Source organism: Accipiter gentilis, chromosome 15, assembly GCF_929443795.1.
Source record: "Accipiter gentilis chromosome 15, bAccGen1.1, whole genome shotgun sequence".
Taxonomy (NCBI): domain Eukaryota; kingdom Metazoa; phylum Chordata; class Aves; order Accipitriformes; family Accipitridae; genus Astur; species Astur gentilis.
Genome location: NC_064894.1, coordinates 28915625 through 28938366, shown reverse-complemented (window position 1 = coordinate 28938366; position 22742 = coordinate 28915625). Strand labels below are relative to the sequence as shown.

General features: G+C 37.8%; 1 protein-coding gene across 1 annotated transcript in view; it reads left to right on the top strand.

Moving 5' to 3' along the window:
- Window positions 1-22742, top strand: part of TRDN (triadin) — a 236153-nt gene that overhangs the window by 28091 nt on the left and 185320 nt on the right. Inside the window, exons 2-4 of the mRNA XM_049818154.1 lie at window positions 2905-3114; window positions 15761-15898; window positions 17806-17832. Of these exons, the coding sequence (XP_049674111.1) occupies window positions 2905-3114; window positions 15761-15898; window positions 17806-17832 (375 nt within the window). The remainder of the gene's footprint in view (window positions 1-2904; window positions 3115-15760; window positions 15899-17805; window positions 17833-22742) is intronic.

Here is a 22742-nt window from a genome sequence, read left to right as displayed (position 1 = left end):
CACTCCTGTGAGGATATCTTTGATATCATAAGACATCTATAACAACACCAGAGACCTTTCTTAGGTACCTGAATCATACTGTAAGCACCCTCATCAGGAAAATCTAGCAGTATAACAGCATTTTTCTTAGCTTGACTTCCAGTCAGATTTGAGTCAATAGCTGTTCACTCCCACTTCAATGTGTGAATGTAAAAGTGGTGATTTTATTGTATAACATCCTGAGTTTTTAAGGGGAAATCTCACGTGGCTACATCAGTAGCCAAAAGCATGCAATAGATAACCTTCTAGCAAACTTGAACTTCATCTCTGCAGCATTGCTCAGATTGATAAATTGTGGGAAACTATTTCTTTCACCAAAGGCGGCACATAGCACTCTGAATTTGAAAAGTTATGTATAGTAAATAGGAAGAAACTCTTTTTATATAGCAAAAGACCTAGAGGAATGATCCTTTGAATGGTAATTATACGTATAAACCTATATCTATATACACACATAGAGTTTTAATTGCTTGTATTATAACTGTGCAAATATCTGTCATTAGTATGTCCTTGGAGATATGCTGTGGTACTAATCAGATTTGTCAAGATGAGACAGTACCTTTCCTTTCTCTCTTACACATCATAAACTCTGACTGATATCCCCAAGGGAAAAAAATGCATAATGTGTCATTTATGACCTGTTGCATGCACCAATTACTTGCATTTTGTATGCAGTAGGATAACAAAATGTTATTGATTTTGAATTTGACTTTAGGATGCTGATGTTTATTGCTAGTTGTCACTTGGCAGATTTTTCTTCCTACTGTGAAATGTTTGATCTAAAATTTATGTTTGGAGAAAAGGAAGCAGTGATGGCTTTATAATATTAAAAAAAAAAAAAAAGTGTATAAATCCTATCCTAGTAGATAGACATTATTCATAAGCAGAATAAACATTCTATAAATAAGACTAAATTTCAAATAAGCAACAAAAAACATGTAATATGCCAATCTTGTTCTGCTTACACAACACTGCTGTGTAGCAGAACAGCTTTCCGGGGCTTGAAGCGAGGCACTGATCAGTGTCGGGATGCTTGTGCAGAACCAAGCTTAAAAGGTAGAGCTAAGGGAAGTACACGTAAATGCAATGCACTACATAATAAACAGAAGAAATGTAGAAGAGTAGAACACTCTACCAATATGACAGATTAAGAGTTAGGGAACCTCTAATACCAAAATTGTCCAGTTCTGCAGATATATGTGAGATCCATAAAGGTCATTTCAGTATCACTTTAGAGTATTGTTCTCACTTTCTGCAGAAAAAGGAACAAAACCATTATTCTTTAGTAGAAGGGTTGGAAGTTTAGTTATACCATCTCTTTTTATTTTATTTTTTTTTTTTTTTTTTTTTTTTTTTAGGGATAAACATATGTGCCTATGGGTAATATCAAGGATCTAATAATTTCTTCACTTATTTCTTTAAGAATATCAATACAGTGATTCTCAAATAGAGGCTACATACATATTGTGATGGGAAATATCTGAAAGTCTTCAACAGCCTTGTACCTTAGTTCTAGTGATAGTTTCCAAATGCATATTTACCATTTTCTATGTGAAAAGTGAAACTAGATCTGTTTATCTTTGTATAGATCAGCTCTGCCACTTTCTTTGCCTCTGTCATCCTAGAAAATTATCAGCTTTATAGATGGTATCAGTTGTGACAGAACATAGGTGATCTCAGGGTGAGAAGCAAAGGTATGAGCAAACCAGGCATCACCTGATTCCTTGAAATTTCAGACCTCTGAGTGAGCAAGGGTCCCTGAAATCACTGACGTTAATTTAGGAGAGTTGGTATCATCAACCAGACCAGGAACATATGTAACATGTCTTTGAATATTTTTACGGTAGCATACAAGCAAGTATTGTAAACTAAGTGGAGGTACTGTGCTCTTCTACTGGTTTTGACTGTGGAGTTATGAATATTTTGACTCTTGTTATTGTATATACTGCAAAACAAATACCAACCACGATTGTTTAGGTTATCACTTTCTTTTGCAAAGAAGAGTAATTTGAGAACTTTCCAATGTGATCAGGTTTCAGTTACCATAGTTTTGGTTTATGTCCAGAATTAACATTTCTTAATACCCCAGGAAGAAGTAGGTTAAGTCACTACTGTTAACTGTCCATTAAACAGTTAATGTGTGTCTACTGTTTACTCAGCTAATGTACAACTCACCTTTGTACCAGTTTCCTAGTACCAGACCTATGCTTTCTGGAATTAAGTCTGCTCTGGCACTGTAACTCTTGTTTTTTAGGAGATTATTTCATTAAGTGAAAAATGCCACAAAGAAAGGTATTTAAAAATCAGCTACAAGCCTCTTCCCAACTTGTAACAGTACTGGACATGTAAATCAATTGTGTTTCTGTTAGATGAAATGGAGTATATACGTTCCTATTGCCATTGATAGGTGTCCTTGACAGCAGAACTCCAGCCAAACCTCGAGCGGCATAGACACATTAGCTCCATTACAGTCGATGGAAGTACACTTAATCACATCACCTGAGAATCTGGCCTACAGCCTGTAACAAGACTGTCCTTTGGAGAGTAATAATATTTTATGCTTTCATCAATCACTCTCTTAGGTCTGTAGCTATTCATGGCAGACTAAAAAATGTCATATTATAATCAAAAAGGCTGGTCGTGGCTATTTCACCATGGTTGCTCCCAAATTAACGTTGCTGAAAGTGGCCCCAGTTCAGGAAAAAAATCCTTCCAGAAAGCACAAGAGCCTGTCTTTAATAATGCAATATTTATATTTATTTTAAGTATTCTGATTAGAGCGCAATTTCAAAATGACACTCATATTCTTGATTTTTAAGCTCCAAGTCTTACATTCTGTTTCCTCTGCTTTCCCCATTTACCTAGGACGTATGTCTACAACCACAACAATAATAAATGGTAAGAACGGATCCGTTCCCTCCTCATCCATGAAAGTGGGCAAGAAATCGGTTACAGAAGACCTCGTGACAACATTCAGCTCACCAGCAGCATGGCTTCTTGTTGTTGCTCTGATTGTTACCTGGTCAGCAGTAGCTATTGTAATGTTTGACTTGGTGGATTACAAAGCCTTTGCAGGTAAAATTCAGCATATTCTGTTTGACGTCTTGTATATTAAAATTTAAAAATTTATTAGGGAGTGTGTATTGTGTAAATATGCATGTCTCTCACCTTCTTGGAGGCAGCACAGTGTCTCTGCTGAGTTTATCAAGAGAGGAGATATTGTGAGAAATGTCAGAACATATTAGTTTACACTTCATACATCTTTATAATTTAAGTCTCTCCATTTTGCAGCCCATCCTCATCCTGGAAAATGTGTATGTTGACAGTAATATAATATGTATATGAGCATGTATGGTCAGATTTCTGTTTTGCAATTTCAATATAAAATTATTTCAAGAAAAATAAAATTCATTATTAATGCACATTTTCTGAAATATATTTTAAAGTCTTTCATAGTTGCCTTGAGTATTCTGACACCTGCTTACATAGTTCAATGGCAAGAAAAATGCAAAAGATCATTTCTAAACATGCTAACCCTAAAATCATCTTCAAAACCCATAAGCACAGAGGACCAGATTCTTAATATTAGCTAAGTTACACCCTTGTCTTCAAGAAGGCAATAATTCCAGCTTAGTTTAAGACTTGGCAAACTGACTGAACAACATCAAGTTTTGGGGTACATATTGGTTACTGAGGGCAAAGATAAAAATGAAGCGGGTGGTACGAGGAGTGTGATTGTGGCTGAGAACAGGAAGAAAGGAATGGGGAACAGAAATTACGTCACTGCTACTTGATTTTTATGCCTTGTAACTGGCAATGATATATAATGAAAAATAAGATAAACTGACTACTTATGTTTGTAAAGAGTGCATAGTGTTCATCAAGCCACTTCAGCACTAAAACTTTTGTGAGATAAACAGCCTGTAATGACCGGGGAACATGTATGTGAAACAGAAAACAAATGATTAGGGTCCTTTTCTTTCTTAAATAAGAACTCCAGCTCTAAAGTTATCACATCTGTCACATTAATTAACTAGGAATTGAAATTCAGACTTCGGCCTTTTAATTCAAAACAAATTGAGTCGATGTTTCAAAGTTAATTTCCTTGACTTTATTAGTTTACTGATAAATCCATAGATTTTTGTCCTGCTATATATCAATATTGACCTCAAGATTTACTTAAAAAGCTTTTGAGACATAGATCTTGAAAGAAACCAATCAGTCCTGGATCAATGGATGACACAGAAGCTTGAAATGTGGAGAAAATATATTACAAACCTCTCTTAAATTTGCTGCTTCTCACCTGTCTTTGTTTTCAGAAGGAAATCACTTGAGTCCCAGCAAAACATCAAGTTACTTTTGAGCCATCCTTCCAAAACAGGCACCAGATTTTAGTTTGGACACCACACGCTTAGTGCTGTAACATAGTTATAAAGCAAGAGAGGGAAACCAGCATATTCTGCTTTTAATTTTCCATATTAACTATCAATCAGTCAGTCAAGTTCCTTGTATGTTTTCAATGAGCAGCCGAGAACCAGGGCATAACTCAGACTAAACTCTTAAACAAAGCAATTCCTGAACTGGCTGTCAGCTCGTGCATGCTCGATATGCTTACTAGTCAGGGTAATGCTAAGCAATGAGAATTTGCATTCATACTGGAGACTGAAGGAAACTTTCTAAGCAGATGGAAATCTGATGTTCATGTTGTATTGGTTAAATGAGCTTAAATCCCCCAAGTGTTGATGGAAACTGACATTTTCAGACCAGGCTGTAGAAATAAAAGAATGTAAAATTTAATCTGCAGGGTGCGTTCATATTTTGTGGAGATCTTTGAGAGAGGATACTTTAGTATTTTGAGTTCGTGAGTTCGTTTCATTTCCTTCCCGAAGATATTTCTGTTCCTAAGTGATTAATTAAGGCAGCATTTAAATTGGGTCTCAGTGGTCAAATGTTAAGAGAAGGAAGTGCTGTGCTCCTTCAGACCAAGATTTATTAGACTTTTTTCTGTATTTACATAAATATAACAATGGCTACGTAGCTCTTATCGTGACCCTTGGGTTTCAACTCAACTCCTGAGTTCCTACTCAGTCTGATTTTTTCCTGGTCAAACCCACGGATTTATAAAAATTCCATGGAAATGGCTGAAGATTTCACATAGGACCACCCGGCTGGTGTCACTGATACTAGAATGATTTTCACCCTCTGCCAGTTTGGCCCTTTGCCTCCAGTGGAGGTAATGCTGTCTTTTCGTAGTGAAAGTAGAATTTGGAGCATATTTTTAAGTGGCTCCTTTAAATCTAAAACCCAGTGATATTTTCTCTTGGGTTTGACACTGTTCTTTGAACAAGACCTGCATAGAAAAAGGGAAAAGTTATTTGCAGGACTGTAAGTTTATTTTTGCAAGCATGATTAAAATTAATTTCCTAGTTTTCAAATGTAAATGAAAGATGCCACAGAAACTGTAGTCAGCTGTATATTTTTTAATCTATAAAACACAGAATATTCAGTGTATTTTTCCTCAAATAACACTTGCCTTTCATAAGTCAGTGCATTCAATTTCTTTCCCATTTCTTTACCTGAAGTTCCATGAAGTTCAAGTTTAGAAAGGATGCACAGCATACGAATGAGGCCAGCTGAGCGAGCTGAACTCGATTAGTCTAGAGAAGAGGAAACTGCGGGCTGACCTAGGAGCAGCCTGCAGCTTTTTGAAGGACAGTTACAAAGATGACAAAGGACTCTGACCTATGGGCTCCCACCAGAGACTTCCCCGACGTTTCTGTGCCAGAAACGACCGTCCCCATCGCAGAGCCGCTGGCAGTGACGGTGCTGCAGCAGCAAAGAGGAGCGGGTTGACATAGGAAAAGCAGGCTGGAAACTGTGGCTGAGGGATGGACACGGGTTTTGTCCTCCTGATTACTCTACAGAGCTGCTAGCCTCTGGCTAATGCAGAAAGCGGAATGCCCTAAATTATGAGTTATCTAGATTATACAGAGATTCATGGAGTCCAGTAGAAAGACAACACATCAGCAGAGTCGGAAGTATTTCAGACTTGAACTCAGGCATTGTTCTCTTATTTCAACAACTAACAATTTTACTTTCATTATCGTAAAGGCAAATAGCTCCAAAAAGACATAAAGTAGTGGTATATGTATTTTAGCTCCTATGCATTCTTTCAATTTATCAGTGTAAACTTCACATTGCCTCTATGATCAGAGTGCCACCCCATAGATTTTGCTTCTTGATTACTACGGCTTCATGTTCTTTTAGAAGTAAACTGTCAAGTTTGGGAATTTTGACAATTTATAGAAGATGAAATTTGTCCCAGAAGTAACTATATGAAAATGAGGTGTTTGGTTTCATCCTAAAACAGATGTGGTAAATTACTTTTGGGTGGGCTCTCTTTATTCAGTACTTGAAAAGGAGCCTTTAGAACTGAGGGAGGATAACACTTAGGCTGTAGGTAGCTGAAGTCAGATTACATGAATTCAAGCTCTACTCACAGAAAGATTTAAGATATATTTTGTGTTATTTTACACATCCAGAACATGATTACTGTAAATTCTAGTATTCACGCGGTGCCGATTAGGATATGAAGTGCTGCAGGAGGACCCTATGCTATGGGCTGCGCGTGTAAAGCTGTGCCTCCCTGGTGGTTACGTGTCAGTTTGTTCGGAGGGAAGAACAGAGATGGGATCTGCAAGTCAGCTTTGGCAGTGGATTTTGAGGAAAGCATGAGACAAGAATTAGACCAGTGCTGAAAGATTCACCCCTGTTCTATCTACCCAGAAGAAGGAAATTAAATTTTGCAGTGTTTCGCTTTAGTGTGTTATGCTCATTCCTTTGAGGAAAGAAATGAAAGCTTGCATTCCTATCATGTTGTGTTGTACAACTATAAACATGACTGAAATATTTCTAACATGGCATGGAGGTGACATGCATTACAAAAGCCCGAGATAAGAAAGTACGAATCTCATGCAGTACGTAGCATGTATGAATATGCAGTAAGCAGCATACCGCATTGGAAGATCTCTTGTACATTCTCGGTATTTTCAGAAATGCAGAAAAAGATTTGTTGTGGTTTGATGTTTTGCAACAGTTTGTTATTACTACCATCCTTTCTGTTAGAAAATACACCTTGTTAATTGGCTTCATAATTCACGAATGTATTTCACGCATTTCTTGTACACATAACTGGATTATATATTTTAATTGGTAAATGTAACTAAATAATTTAAGATTATTTTAGTCCTAAAGATTGATTGCCCAGGAATCCACGTTTACTAATGGGCTAATAAAGTGTTCAGAATTCCCTGCCATCTCTGTGACCAATTACAGCTAATTAACACCACCCTAATTTCAGATCCAGAGTGTTCAATATTCAGAGTAAATTGATAGTGATTTAGCCAGTCACCTAAAGGCCAGAGTAAATCAAACCTAATGAAACCTCACCAAATCTATGAAATCCAAAACTATCCGAAAAATAATCTAAGTGAAAATATAGAACAAACACACAGCACGATGAGCTTGCCATTTTATCGTGACTGCTTCAATAAAAGAAAAAAAGAGCAGGCTTTTTGTTGTGGCTAAGTCACTTTGCTCCACCATAGAGAGGCTTTTTAGAGACCTGCAGCAAAGGCAGATCTCTGTGGAGGTAATGCCTGTCAATGACGGGAATGGGGACTTAACAGGGCATGGAGGCACCGAGCTCCCAGCTCCACAAGAAGCAGCAGGGATTCCAGTCAGATGTTTTCTTTAATGTTTGTTTGTTTTCTTTTTAAGTTAATGGGAAAACATCTGGCCAAATTGTTGTGGGGTTATACCTATTAACATGTCAGTTAACAGATAGTATTAACATGTCCAGTAGAGGAAAACAAACAAACAAAAAATTAGGAGCCATATATTCACATGAGCATCTGTATTTTGGACAAAAAAACCACATGAAGGTAAAGAACAGGACTCCAAACAACTTGTCCTATAATCGACACATGGGCATTTTTTCCCCCAGTCTCCTGCATGACAAACCTGTAAGGTGCAAAACCTGTCAGGTGCAGAATGTTTGTTTCATCATTAAGAGAAGTGGAAGTCAGCAAAATACAGCTATTCTACTGGGTTTCTTTTTTTTTTTTTTTTTTTTTTTTTTTTTGTAAGGCAATCATTATTAGGAATATATACCTCCATTTTTCTCGTGGAATGTCATCACACTGTAGTCATTGTGCTGAGCTCGTGTTCATGGGAAACTTTTAAGAATTGTAAAAAGAAGAGTGTACCTATATTTACTCTTGTGTTTTATAACTGTATATCCTTCAGTATTAAAACTGATAATACCTTTGAACTTATTCAGGAAGAAGAATGAACTTCTGGCTTAGTTTAAAGCACCAGCAAACTTAATGGAACAAAATTTTGTCTCTTGGTTCAAGAGGTGTTTCACAGGGTCACCAAATGGAAATAACTGGTAAAAGCTTTTCCATACATGCAAAACCCTAGACAAATCTCCCACAGAACAAAGGAGTAGGGTGTAAACAAAAAGGTGTTGGTCCTCGCTGTGCTCACCTTGGAACTTATCAAAATAGTGCTACAGTCTTTTGAAATACAATTTTTACTGTCTTTACAGGTGTCAATCCAGAGCACGAGTAAACAGTTTACCCATTTCAAAGTTCTTCATGAAATTCTTAATTGAATTATATGGGACTTCCACTAATGTACCCCAAACCTACAAAACCCCTTTTTTCACTGTTTTCCACAATGATAAAAACAATTAAAGGGATTTAAACCCAATTCCAGTTTAAAGAAGGGCTGCCTAGATAACATCTTCTTTCCCATGTTTCACTCTGCAGCAAATCTCACAGCTGAGTTATAAAACCCTAGAAAATGAGTTTATACTGGAAAGAATGACAGTCTATGAAGTACTGCAGTACTGTGAGTACTCTGTTCATCCCAAATGGTCTAGCATATACAAGATGATAAATTGTGAGACATCAAACCTCATGAGGTCATGAAGTTGAAAATATGAAATTTCAGAAACAGACTCGAATAGGGAAGGATCTAAGAAGAGAAATAAGTCTTGCATGCTTAAATGCACTTCATGGGATACAAAACACAAACCAAATTTCCAGCCCATAATGGTATCTGTGAAATTTCTAATTTTAAACAAACAAACAAAACCAGTAATTCATTTCAGTAACAATTGCAGTAATGTAATTCTTTGGTTATTTGCTGTTGAAGAAATTGAAATAATTCAACTAGCATCAACTATACGTAATGTATTCTTTTCAGCAATAGAATGTGTTTGCAACTTGTGAAAATACCTGTGCCTATATTTAACCGTGTTTTTACATTGCTCTGATTCGTACTGTGTTATCTCACACCTACAGCGTATTGTTTTTCTTCTTAATGAACTCCAATTTCTGCTTCATAACAGCAGCCCCACAGAGATTAAAGAGCTCCTCGCTTCCCTCCTTGACTGCTTCCTCCAGCCAAGCGCCAGCTGAGGATGTTCGTTATGGCTAACCGTGTTTCTTCCTTTTTTTTTTTTTTTTTGTCGTTGGCCATTCTGGGGTTCATCCTGTTGCCATCCGCTCTAGCCTCCTATTCCCAACATTGCGATGATCCCTGTTTACCACCTGGTAAAGACGTTCTGCCTGCAGTGTTCCGAATACGCGCGGGCGCCTGGTCTGCGCTAACACAGCATGGGCGCCAGCAGAGCGCCAGGACGCGGCAGCACCGCTTCCCCCCTAACCCCAACGCTGGCCGCCCGGGGACGCAAATTCATTGCAATAGCCTCCTCCTGATTTTTTTTTTTTTCACATCGTGCTTGAAATAGATCTGTCAGCTGAGAGACGCCCTCCGTCAGGAGATTCCTAGGAAATGGTGGCGAGCTGAGGGCTACTCACTTTACCCTCGTAAATGGCCTTTAAAAATGCCATCGTACAATTATTTAACAGCTCTGCCTTTTTCATCGGAAGTTAAGATCTGTGTTCTTAGTCAGTGAATTGACTCCTTAGAATAAGAAAAAAATACAGCCTCGAATTATTTTAGATAAAATGTCTGGCTCTTTCACATGACACCACCTAATTAGGGTCTGGTCCATCAAATCAGAAGCCTTTTAGCTGATATCAAATCAATTTCACATAAATTCCACGTGAAGCCCATCCTAAACCTACATTGCTGTCCCTGTGTGTGGCTATAGCAAAAGTACCTGAAATTACTTGATACTTTGTGACGCTTTGTGAATTTCTCTCTAAATTTCACCAAGTAGATTCTAGTTATAACTACTTTGTTCGCATTTGGCGTAAAATGCTTTTGTCCACTTTCAGGTGAGGTTTTCTCTATGGACTTGACCTCAATATAATTAGCTAAGGCTGATATTAGAAAGAGGCAGAGAAGTTTTATACTACAGACTGTAGTCTTCATATTTACAATTTAAGTACCTATAAAATGGAAATTAATGGGAAATGTTGAGTCCGAGTTTTCTTTGGCATTGTTTTTATACTTATAATTCAATATACTTATAATTCAAAATTAAATTATTTTTATACTTACTTATGATTCAATGATACCCACCAGAGTTTGTCCTGAAGCTTAATGCTGTAAGCAAGACAAGAATGTCAGTCTATGAAATAAGGAAGATAAGACCTAAGGACACTTATGCTGATAAACTGGAATATTAACAATGGAAGACTTTATGTGTGTATTGAGTTTTCTATGTTAAATAATACTCTTCAGAAGACCACAGAGTAGGAACAAACTACTACTACTACTAAGAAACCTTAAAAATATATAAACTTTCAAATTAAAATACAGGTGTCTATATTTATAAGAGAATATTTTACTAAAGCTAGGATTTTTTTTTTATCACAAACTGGTGTTAGGCTTTTGTATTTTATCAAACATGACAGAAGTTCTCTGTCTTCATCAGCTGTACCTTGTCAGTATCAATGAATTAGATTATATCTCATAGATCAATCTTTACACCAGATAATTACCATCATTTGTAATTTAATTGCATTCAATTCACTGGAGTCAAAATATGTAATTGATGAAAATCCAACAATTATTAAGTAATTCACTGCAATTCATTAAAAAAAAAAAAAAAAAAAAAAAAAAAAACACTTTAAAATAGGTTACACTCTGAGTATATATTTAACTATTTGACAAGCAAAAAAAATTGATAGGAGACTACATTCCTGGCAGAGTTATTAAGACTGGAATAATGACTGATGTGATTTGCACAGATAAATCAATTAGTCACTTTTTGTTGTGCACTTCACATGAATAAATGACACAGACCATGAAACATAACCAAATTTGCTTGAGGCAATACAACAAATCATACTATGTGACTAATCAATTCCTATTTCCAAAAAACACTGTTAAAGCTCTGTCAGCTTTAACTCTTCCAAATTTCAGCACTTGCCAGAAAGTTCTGGAATTAAAATTTTGAAGTTCCCACTAAAAAAAAAAAAAAAGAAAAAAAAAAAGAAAAGGCAAGGCTGTGAATTATTCTCATAGCAGTGAAAATGCCAGCACAAATAGATCTGAAAGGAAAAACATCTCATACTGTACCAGTAATAAAAGGCCATGACAAAACAAAATGTTATAGCAGAGCACTGTTGGTGGTACCCGTGCTGTTTTGGAATGCAAGTAATTTATCGATGTGAATAGTATATTGTACTGGAATTAATTATGAATATAAAGTTACAAATCTAAGTGCTTAGCCAAAGTGACAAGGATTTAAATATGAAACAGCACCACTAATAGGATCCATGTCACGTACCTCAGTCATATGAAAATAAGGTGTCATGTCCATGCTAATTTTTCAGCCTTCCTTTCCTTCCTAGTCAATGGAAAGGGATGGGCATCTTTGGAAATTAATTCATATAACCCTAAAAAAGATGTCAGAGGAAAGCGAGACACTTGCCTTCTGAAGGTCACAATGTCTTTCTGCATTGGCTTTTAAGGGAGTCTGGAAACCATCAGGAGTTCAACACCTGGCTTTCAGATACTTTTGGCTAGATAGGATAATCTGAACTTAAACTGTGATTAAATGAAATTACATACTGTCAACAAAATTCTTCAATATTAATTGCATGTTTCATCCCTGAGCTTAACCTGCTGAGTAACCACTCACTTCCTTTCCCCTCCTTCCTCCTTCGACAGACCTTTAGTATTTTTCTACTACATTATCCAAGACGAACAATTGGCTCAGTCCCTGTTTACAAGTTCAGCAAAACGTAGAACTTCACAGCCTGTCTCTACCTGAGAAATACTCTGTATTCATAAAGGCTCTTTACAGTTTAAATTCAAGATCCTGCCCCTGCAACTCCCAGCACGATAGATGATAGATGATATATCATATATTAGTTATACTTTATAGTTATAGATCAGTTGTAAATTATATATTACATACTATATAACTTATGCTAGCAAAAGAAGTTTATTGTGAGCTTAGTTTGAAAATAATCTGTGTTCTAAGGTCTGCCAAGACATGAAAAGTCAGGCAGAGAACAGCTAATCCAGTCTGAATGTGCTGAATCCAAGACTATTCCAAAAAAATTCATCATACTTTACCCTTGCTGGACATCTGTAAATAAAGAAAATATCTAAATTACATCACGATACCAAGCTTAAACTTTGTTCTGCAAACCTGCATTCTCTCAGCTTCACTCTTGAAGCAAGAGTATGCAAATCCTCTGGAAATGGTTACCTTTGTTTGCATGTGTGTGAGGCAAATGGCATCTTCCTCTCTACTCGTTACCCCCTGAATTGCTTTATTCCCTTTCTTTCTTGTGTGTTTTGTTCTACTAAGGAAGAACCTGCCGTTGTCATAGCTGTGGGGAGAGCTAAAAGCATGGATTTGATCAGTCGTAATTTTCACTTCAACCTTACATGGTGTGGTGTTCTTAAGCATTTTAGGACACATGATTACTGTTAGCGCTACTTTTCCAAAATGTAGGAAACACAACAGAAGTTAAGCAGAATATCTATGCACAAGGAGACAACTTTCCAGGCCTGTGTCACCTGCATCAGACCGCAAGTGAAAGTCACAGTATCTGTTTGTATACAAAATTTAATTTTGCAAATACTACTAAAGTGTCCTCTACGTAACCCCAAAATGATTCCTCTGAACTTTTTATGTTAAACAGGATTTGCAACTTGGGCCTCTTAGTTTAGGCATGACTAGAGATTTTCGCCTCTGGACACTTACAATTTCTAATCCCTTTTCATAGTTCGCTGTGAAGATGTTATGAATTAAAGACCAGGATATGACGTTGAGGGCTCTGATTCATCAGCAAAGATGGCTTGCCTTGGGGTGGTTGGAATAATTTCCTCTGCTCTTGATCTTGCTCTTCTCTGAGCATTTCCCTTGCCTGCCCGGGGGGACAGCTCTGCTACCTGTGAAGCAGTTCTTGAACTGCTCGTTGATAGACTGGTACATTAAAATAAATTGACACCAAATCTTGTTTAGTTTACAGCTGTAGTCCCTGCGGCTCTAAAAGCCTATGGCTGTAAAAGCAGCTGAGCCATCCCTAAGCAAGCAGTGGGTAAAGGGTAGGTGGGGAGCCAGAGTGGAAATCAAGGCAGCTGTCCGAAGTTAAACCATCCCTGCTTGTGAATCAAAACCTCAGTTTCGCTGAGACCCCTCTGGCCATGTCCGTTCTGTTGGTCCACTTGGACTCCTTAGCACCTCTAGTTTAGAAGAAAGCGCAAATGACATCAGGGGTTGGGTTGCAGATTTACTTTTTAATGGCCTAAATAGAGGTATTAATTCTCCTGGTAAACACTTGAGAAGAGCATTTGTGGCAAATCACTTGAAAAAATAAAATCTCTACATCTCAGTGCGTGAGGCCAATGAAAATAAATAAATGCCTTGTGCTAAGCGAAGTAAATATTCCGTTATACTACTTAATCTTTCTGAATACAATAGTGCACGCAATAGTACACTAAATGAAGAGATCATGCATATTTCTTTGTAATTGTGTCATTTCATCGTGGCACACGATTAATTTATTTAATGTGCCTGATTGTTCAGTAGCATATATCTATCTAATACAATCTTCAAAAAAACATTAACTGAAATATTTCTTTGGCCTACGTTATTAATAAGCAGATGCAAAATAACAGAAAATCAGCCTGGTCGTCGCTGTTTCCGATTAATTAATTAGAAATAAAAGGAATTATTTATATTTCAAATAAAGCTGCTTGTATATTTCATTACAGTACTTTTAGAAAATGACTGTTCGTACTGCTGCCATCAAAGAAGTTGCTTCAAGCCTGCACTTTGCCTGTTTTTGTAACCTGCAAGTCCATGTGAGACTACTTCTAATTACTGCTAAGATTTGGCTTGTGAGTCAGAACACTGCAACCAGAAGTAGTTCCGAAGAGACTTGTGTTTAACTTCCTACTAAAATATTTGCATACAGAAAGATAGTGGTAAACAGCGATATGGTTCCCATCTTGATACTGCTAACTTCAGAAACTCCTAGGAACAAGACTAGGCCAACAACTCAAGTCATATTTGTGTTCTACCTTCAATTGTCTACATTTGTGGGAAATCTTCACAAAGATAGGGCAATCGTTCAGTCTGCCATTTCAAGTGCAGTGGACAGTAACATAGACGGGACCAGAGTTGTTCCTCTTCGTAAGCAGTGTTTGGTACAGATTTCAAGAACACAAAAGTTTGCTGAACAGAAAGGTCAGAAGAAATACTCTGTCAGAGGCTGGAAAGTTCCTCTGAAATACTACGTCGGCATAAACAGGGCAGGAAGAAATCTGGTGAAATCACGGTTGGAAGAGCCTTTAAGGGAATACTTGTGTTGCCCACTGGTGGTTGCTGTCCCTGGGCGGGGATGCGGTGGGGACCAGGGACCTCCCTTCCACCGGCGGTCCCAGGAAGGTGGAGCACATTAAACTGCACACCTTCCTTGGTTGCCACCTTACTTGCCTACAGGAGCAGAGAGACCAGAACTAGCCAAGTATGAGGAGGTGCACAAGTGTATGTGAAAGAAACTCTAAAAAAGTGGTGAGAGAAGAACCAGATACACCAGAGTACGTGTTTGAAAGTAGCTGTCTCTGTGTCACAATTTGGATTTACGTTCCCCTTCATCCTGGACTCGGGTTTGTTTTGGCCCGAGTATACATAGCTTGGCTTCTTCCCACCCTGTACACGTAGTCTGTGGCAATGATGGCACTTTTCTGTAGAGTTAAGCCAGGGCTCAGCAATTTCCTCAGCCCGGACTGGTGTAAAGGAGGGGGGAGATGGCATGAGGAGCGGGACACAGACGGCAGTGAATCCTAAGCAGGCATCAAGAGGCAGAGGACCTGAGCCAGAGAAAAAAACTGGGCTGTGAAAGGAAGAGATTATCTAAAAGGATGAATAGGAGATAGAATCAAATCTATATTTATACTTTGCCCAGCCAAGCCTTAGAAGAAGAGCCAGAGCTCGGAGCGCAGTATCAGACTAAATTACCCACTGGGTCCTTAATCACCCTGCCAGCAGCAAGTACAGTAGGATACAGTTTATACCAGTCTTGCACAGGAAGGAAAGCTGTCCTCAAACCCTTGAATAATAAAAATTAACATTCACAATCTTTGTTTCTGTTAAAGGAAGTAGTATAATTAGTCCTGTATAAAATGAAGATTAACTTTAACCACTGAAGGAGGTGTTGTTTTGTTTTGTTTTGTTTTGTTTTCAAACTGCTTTTGTTTTCAACTCTGCACCCAGGAAGATCTGTTAACAAGCTCAGCACAGAACCACTGAGAATCATTCATGAGACATTGGAAGAATCCGCTGATTGGCTTTATGGCTTTATTTCTTTACTGTCTGACATCGTATGGAGTGATGATGATGACAGTGATGAAGGTATTTCTAATGTAAAGACTTCTGTAACTGCTCTAACTGCTGGTTTACATGCATCATGTTGGCTTACTCAGCTTTTAACCTCACTGACAAGAAGGTCAAACAAAATGAAAAGTGAATGTTGTTGCTAATAAAGCATCTACTGGCTATTCTAATCAGTAAATTGGTCTCTTTGTTAGCTTTCATCTCATGTTTAATGTACCATTACAGAAAAGCTGTCAGAATTAAATATTACCGTTAGTACATCTTGAAGTAAAGAGCACTAATTTATACAAGACTTCAAAGCTACAACCAAAACATGCGTCAGGATATTGCTTCAGAGAATGGCAATAGCTATTTTCTTTTAATCAGCAAGAATCTCAAGAACTCCGGTAAATATACAAGATAGACCAAGAAACTTAGAACTTTTTTATTTGATATATTGATGACAGGACAATATATTGAAATAAAAAAAAAAAAAAGGGGGGAAAGAAAAAATAACATTTTGGCTGAACTAAGGGGATTTTGGATGGCATACTGCAAATGATTCCGTTTGCTAGAAATTATGGTTCTGCCATTATAATAACATTCTTCATCTGACATTATCTGATAAATGAAAGTAAATTGCCAGCCTTTCAAGTTTGGAAATAACTATCCTTCTGTTATAAAAAAAGTAGTTCCCTGGTATGAGCAGAGCACTAGTGGATCATCATGTCACATCGTATTGGTCATTTTGACAAGCGATGAGTGTAGGAGTGACATCTTCATTTCACGGTAGTTTATTTTCTATTCTATTTGGTTATACTAGAATATAATTAAAAAGCAACATGTACTGAAACTGACTTCTACCCATTTGTTCATACACTTGAGATATTATCAAGTTTCTACCTTTTAAACGTGTGCATGAGCTTTTTATATTAGCACCATGTATGAATACTAATAGATAGGCTGCTACATGCGAGTCTGTGAACTGGGCATCCTATTCTGAGATATGAATTACGACTAACGGAAAGCCAGTCTCTCATATGGCTGAGAAACAGAAAAAGTGTAATATGGAGAGCTTGCTAAAATTTGAACAGTGTTCATTTTTATCATTTCATAGCTCCCAAAGCACGCGCAAGCTTTCAAATACTTGAATGGATAAGTGTTAATGCAAGTAGGAAAGGTCATAAAATACCTGACATACAAAAATTCAAGATCTGAATGCTCAGTAAGTGTTTGGAAACCTCACTCCTACCAGCCTTTGGCCCAAGTGGAATTTCATCAATTTCTACTAGGAGTGTGAAAAGGCAGTAGGCAACTTTACTGCACTCTATCATAAAAAGTAAATACATGGGAACTCCCTGCCCACCGTGGGCTGCAGTCAGCGCGGCTCAGGCTGCACACTCACCACAGTCATTCAGGCTAACTCCTTTAAATTCCATGTCCTACGTGGAGGCGGAATAACATACTGCAGCAATCAAGTGCTGTAGTTCCACTGGAGTTGAGTATTTTTTGCCTTGGATTTCACTGGAAGCATTGCTAGGTTTACAACCTCGTTAACCTGCATATACATTTTATCATTTGGAGCTAAAATGGAACTGCTGGGCCTTTCCTTAAAACATGGAAACATGCATAAAATCAAGCAAATTGTAAATTGTAGTCACAAGTTGACATTCAGAAGCACAAACGCAGATTTGGATATTTCCTTGGTTACTGCTGCACATTGAATTTATCTACCCTAGACCCAGGAAAACCTCTATGGCAAGAGAGATATGTTATGAAAAATCCCAAATCTCAGAATAGAGTGCTTGTCACTTAGCATATAAAAGAATTTTTTTCTTTTTTTAATCAAAATGAGCCAACATGAGAAAAAATGTGATTTTTTTTTAATTATTTTTTTTTTATGATGATATGTCTTCTCTGACATTTGTTCTTTTCTCTTGGTTTAGGTGAAGTGGAACCTTCCCTGAAAAAAGGTTGGTCAGTTGCCTTACTGTAGAGAGCAAATATTTGCAGCCTTTTTAAGAATTAACTAGTATATCTGTGATACAGATTCTGTCATTAGTTACATGTCAGTCTACTAACCTTGTAAACTGTGCTTTAACAAACTCATTAAATAAGAGAGTCGAGTAGTAATACTTGCTGTACTGTTTGCTGCTCTGTGAGAATTCTTGACTGTTTTATTATTATCCAGAAAAATCTGAAAAATATTCATAAAAACCCAACAGAATTACAGAAATATTATCTGTACCCTTGCCTTGCATGTGGGACTCCTATTAGTGCCAATATGAGTTACGTCTATGTGTGGATAGAAATAATATTTAGAAATAATAATATAGAAAGGATATTTAGTGAGAAATTATGGCGAGGCGTTGTAAAAGCATTTTACCTTGTGCCAACGCAGAACTCTAAAATAAGGACTACTGAATCTTCTGAAAAAAATTACTTAGTTATCACTGACTTTTTAAAGCAGGCAAGTGAAGCAAGTAGGATTTATAATATATATCTTTTCAGACATTAAAATTGTTATGCTGGAACATAAAACTTAAGTTCAACTTCTATTAAATCAAAATGAAAATGTATTAGAAGACTTGAGATATTGGTGATAGGATGTAAAGCTTTTCAAAACTAGGGTGTTTTTTTCTCCAAATTGAGCACAGCTTGATAATCAGAAGATGTGTAACCAGCCCTATGTGATCTGAATTTGGTATCCATCCAATTCTCAGTAGGTAAATGCCCATACGGAAGAACCTATCACCCCCGTTGGTGCTCAGATTACAATCCATTTTTTTCTGAAGTTAATTGGAACTGGATCAGGCTTCTATTTAATGACACATTTTGTCAGTCTCAATAGGGCATCCAAGGAATTAATGGACTTGAAGACCACGACCATTCATCTTTCTATGGATGATCCTTCATGTTAGAATTGAAAAAAACCTTATAGACAGTGTAGGAAAACATTCCATCTCTTTACTCCATCGGTAAGAATCACAAAAGGTTCAGCATTGCCCTTTCTCTGCTCCCAGAGAGAGAAACGCGTTGTTAATTTTACAGTGGATGCAAAGAGTCTGAAGCTGTAGAGCATTGCTGGCAGGGACACCGGGTACAGGGGTGGGAGGTGTCTGCTCACTGTGGGCCAGTGTAGGTGACCAGGCTGGGAGTACTGTGGAGATACTTCACTGCTGGGAAGGCTTGATCCATAAAAACATTATGGACAACACGATGCTCAGCATTGCAATGCCGCCTTCTTTGGAAATGGGTGACAAAGTCATGCCTTACACTTTGCATTGGGACACTAGGCTGTAAAAATAGAATTCAGAGAAGCCATGAAATAAGCTGGAAGCTGCTTAAATTAGTCAGGTGGAAGTGATGAGATGATTGTTCAGACCTAAAAGTCCTCCATCCAAGGAGCTGAGTATCTAACTGCCAGCTTGAAATGTTTTCCTTAGTATTCAAAGCTCACAGCCCTGCTCTGGAGAGAAATGAATGTCTTCTCTGTTTGGCGTGAAGGAGATGGACAAGGAGCTGGTGATTCCTCTGGAGCTGGTATCTCACAGGATAACTCAGCCACACAGATGTGAAAAGGCCCAAATTCAAACACGCTTCACCTGCCTGGGCAGTAAAACAGATTTTGCGTGGGCTTTTCCACTTCCTCCACTCTGAGGATGCGTGCTCAAGGTCTGTCCGTCTGTCTTTCAGAGGATAAGGAGTCCCATCATTGTCTCCCTGCAAAAAAGCTGTTTCTTGGCTAGGACTGATGAAGAAAGCGGTCTGAGGCCCTTTCTGGGTATAGCTGTAAGCTTTCACTTAGCAGCATCCTCAAAAAACTTACCTTCTCCAGACGACTGGAGGTCTCCATTTCATCCTGGCCGCCAGGATCTGACCTTGATTATACTTGATTTTGCCACCTCTCTTTCTGGGGCTACAGAAATACAACATATGTGGCCTGAAGCCACCATGTCCCTTGGAAATGTGATTCCAAGTCCCTTGGAAATGCCAGTGCAGAGCATGGCGATGTCCACTCGGTGACAGGCAGCTGGGAGCTGCTCAGAGCTGTCACCGTCCCTCTTTGCAGACTTCTCTGAAAATTGTGTAAACGTCAAGGAGCTGAATTGCTGGGCTCTAAGCCTATGTAGAAGTTTTCTGAGAGCTCTGTCGTAAAGTCTAGTCAACAGGTTTTCTGCTTAGGGACAGTGAAATTCAGTCCAAGGGCTAAAGCTCAGGAGCGCGGAAGGCAAAGCCCTGGGAGGTGAGGGCTCAGACCGCAGCACTCACGAACACCGCAATCCGCTTCTCTGAGCACAAGGTGCAGATCTCTTCGAGTAGCTTTTCCTAACTAATGTGTGCTGGCATGTCCACGGTCCAGAAATAAGAGTCCCAGAAGAAAAGCTTTCTAAACCAAAACAAGACTTTGCAACCGTGATTTTTGCCATCTGACTGCAGTTAGGGCTGGACCCAAAGGAGGACCAGCTATACAAATTAATTTTGAGACTTTCTGGGTATCAGAATGTTAGTAGTTAGATCCACAAAATCGGAGCCAAATTTTTAGGCTATGGGAGTATTCTCTGTTTTCATGTAAAGGAGCATTTCTGCATCAAAGCCCCTTCCACTCGGCACAGCGCTGTTATCTATAGCTTTGTGAACGACCTTTTCTTTAGATGGCTCTTAAGCTTGTGGCATTTGAACAGCCTAAACAAAAAAATGACCCATTGAGATGGTACAGTACACTGCTGCTGTCTCCAGAAGATGAAGAGTTTGACTTTTTGCACATAGTTACAGGAAACCTCTCTCAAATTCCTCTCTGGAAATGTGCATTATGGTTGCTGTGCCTGATTTTTAAGTATTTGTATTGGATCTAACCCACAGTTACTGTGGTATTCAGGAATAGGCGGAGAGTTTTTGAAAAATCTCCATACCTATTTTTGGTGTATGAACAAGCCTTCACTCTTTTGCTTTCTTGATTACCAGATGTTATGAATGCTAAAAAGTTAGCAGAAAATTTACTTTATAATGGAATATAGTAACTGAAAAAAATAAGAAGATTGCTGGTACTACAATACAATTATGGATTGGAAAAAATTCAAGGGGAGTAGTAAGGACACTATGTAGTGATGAAAGAAGGAGGGAAAAGTGGAATGATAATTACGAACCCAAAGAAAGCAAAGATCACCTTCCTAGAGATGCAAATTGAAAGTAAAGATAATAAAAGTACAAGTAATGACAATGGGCTTGCACGTGCAACAGGACTAATATCAGTTTCAGAATCCTTTAGAAAGGATGAAAATGCTTCTTGAGTGCCTTTTTTATTGCAATTATTTTTGACAGTCCAAGTCTTATCATTAATATTTATCTTTAATAATTGGAAAAGAGTGAACATTTGATATTGTCTGGAAAAAAAAAAAGTGTTCTTCAGTGGAGGTAGTGAAAGATTATTCTGTAGAGGACTTTGCAGTTTTTAACAATGCATATTCTCAACATGCTAAAACTACAGAACATTTTCACAAAAGATAGTAAGAAGCCTAATAACTGTTTGTTGCATGCTTAATATGTTTTTAGCTTCATTTCTTTCGAGAACAATGGTTATGACTGATAATCTTGTTCATTTTTTCAGGGTTAGTTTAACGTTTAGAGACATATTCAATTATTTGACAGCTGTATGTTTTCTTCTATTTTGGTCCTTTTTACTAGAAGTTATTGTTATAGAAAAAGAGAGAAATATTTATTACTTTTTGGTGGATGTTACTAGTATTAGTTGTGAGTTTGGAAAAGAGCTGAGAAACCTGGTGCACAAAATTGGAAATAATGATCTGTAAAATATAACCAAGTGCAGACACTTCAGCATTCTCATCCATGGCTAAAAATGTCATTATTAAACTGTTCTGGAGCTTCATTCTAGTTTACATATGAGTAACGGGAAATTTAAAATCTGAACATGGATTCCTCGTTTAGCTAACCAGGGTAGACCTGACAAGCTGTGCACAGTGAGTTTTGTATGTTAAGGTAGCATCTTCTTTTGCTTCAAAACAGCCGATGCATTCTGGCTTGGAAGCTTGAATCTGGTATGTGGCCTTAGGAATAAGTTGCTGGAAACCTTTGAAAAAGATTCCAAGGTCAGAATTATTTGGTTTTTTACTTTATACTTTGAAGCTGAGGAAATTGTTTTCATAAGATGTCCTTCCTTGATTTTATATTTGGGTTTAGATTAAATCCTCTCTCTGTCTTTCTCTTTCTCTTGCGCTCTCTCCCTCTCACACACACAGACACACACACACGTAACTCACTATGTAAGTAATTTTCATTTTAATAAGTACAATGAATTTAGAAAGCAGAGTATGAAATAAAGCACCCTCATGACACTGTTAACCATCTCTGTGCTTCCAAATAGGTTTTTATTGGCACAAAATTATTCTATACCAATAGTCAAAGTAAACTTGATTTCCTTGAGGTAGAGGTGTATCTCTAAATTTCTGTGAGTCAGCCTATGTATGAGGCAGAAAGATGTATACAATAGTTATATGAAATTATCCCATTCTCCTTACTTGGCTATAAAACTTTTTCTTAGAAAAATGTGGGTAAAGAAATGATAGATTAAAACAAGAAGCCATAAACGAGAGACATTTCTGACAAAGGTTGCAAGAAATTTTGTTAATTACAAGTAAACTTTTTGGCAAAGCACCTTATCCTTCTGTCTTCAGTACAAATGAGAATATTGTTGCCTGAGCATTAGGCTGGTTGTTAATATGCTGAAGACATAGACATCATGCTCTTCTTAAAAGACGTGGCAACTTCTAGGGGTAGAGTCGGTTACACTGACTTACCCTCAGCAGCTCTGGCCAAGGTGCAGGTCCCCCAGACCCGACTCCAGACACTCACTCCCATTAACCCC